The sequence below is a fragment of the Morus notabilis genome, unplaced genomic scaffold (assembly GCF_000414095.1).
Source record: "Morus notabilis unplaced genomic scaffold, ASM41409v2 C11303747, whole genome shotgun sequence".
Classification (NCBI taxonomy): Eukaryota; Viridiplantae; Streptophyta; class Magnoliopsida; order Rosales; family Moraceae; genus Morus; species Morus notabilis.
This window is the reverse complement of record NW_010384716.1, coordinates 1-749: the sequence shown is the minus strand read 5'-3', so window position 1 is coordinate 749 and position 749 is coordinate 1. Positions and strand designations below refer to the sequence as shown.

At 37.4% G+C, this 749-nt stretch overlaps 1 protein-coding gene across 1 annotated transcript; it reads left to right on the top strand.

Annotated features, from left to right (window-relative positions):
* Positions 1–123: 123 nt before the first annotated feature.
* LOC112094863 lies at positions 124–700 on the top strand (the record flags this gene model as incomplete). Its single annotated transcript, XM_024176573.1, has 2 exons — positions 124–321; positions 483–700. Coding segments are annotated over 2 exons (416 nt in total), but the record flags the coding sequence as incomplete, so codon positions are not given.
* Between the last annotated feature and the right edge of the window lie 49 nt (positions 701–749).

The window sequence follows — 749 nt, the reverse complement described above, 5'->3', positions numbered from 1 at the left end:
TGGTCTTTCAGTTTTGCAAACCTCTTGTCGATTGCACTATGAAAGCATTTTTCTCTTTAACCATATACTTACATTTTTTGGTATGAGCGTATAACGACTAACGGTGTTTGAAATGATCTGCAGTCGGAAAAGTCCAAAAAATTTGCTTTGCTTGAGGAACAAGTAAAGAAGCAGGTACAAGAACTAAATCCTTGCCACCTGCTCCAGTCTTGTTCACCTGTTCTCTCTACCCAACAACCTGCTCAACCACAAGAAATCCAAAATCAGACACATGTTCTTGATCAGAAACTTCAACCCGAAAAACAATCCTTGTCTGCATTGGTATGTATTACTCTTTCCTGGTCTTTCAGTTTTGCAAACCTCTTATCAATTGAACTATGAAAACATGATTTTTAAAAAATAATAATAATAAAAAAATAATCTATACTCATATCTTTTGGTAAGAGCTTATAACGAGTAACGGTGTTTAAAATGATCTGCAGTCGGAAAAGCCCAAGGAATTCGCTTTGCTTGGGGAAGAAGTAAATAAGCAGGTAGAAGAACAAAATCCTTGCCACCAGCTCCAGTCTTGTTCACCCATGCTCTCTACCCAACAACCCGCTCAACCACCAAAAATCCAAAATCACACTCATGTTCTTGATCAGAAACTTCAACTCGAAAAACAATCCTTGTCTGCACCAGTATGCATTAGTTTTTCCTGGTCGTTCTTTTTTGCAAACTTTCTTGTCAATTGTACCATGAAAGCATTT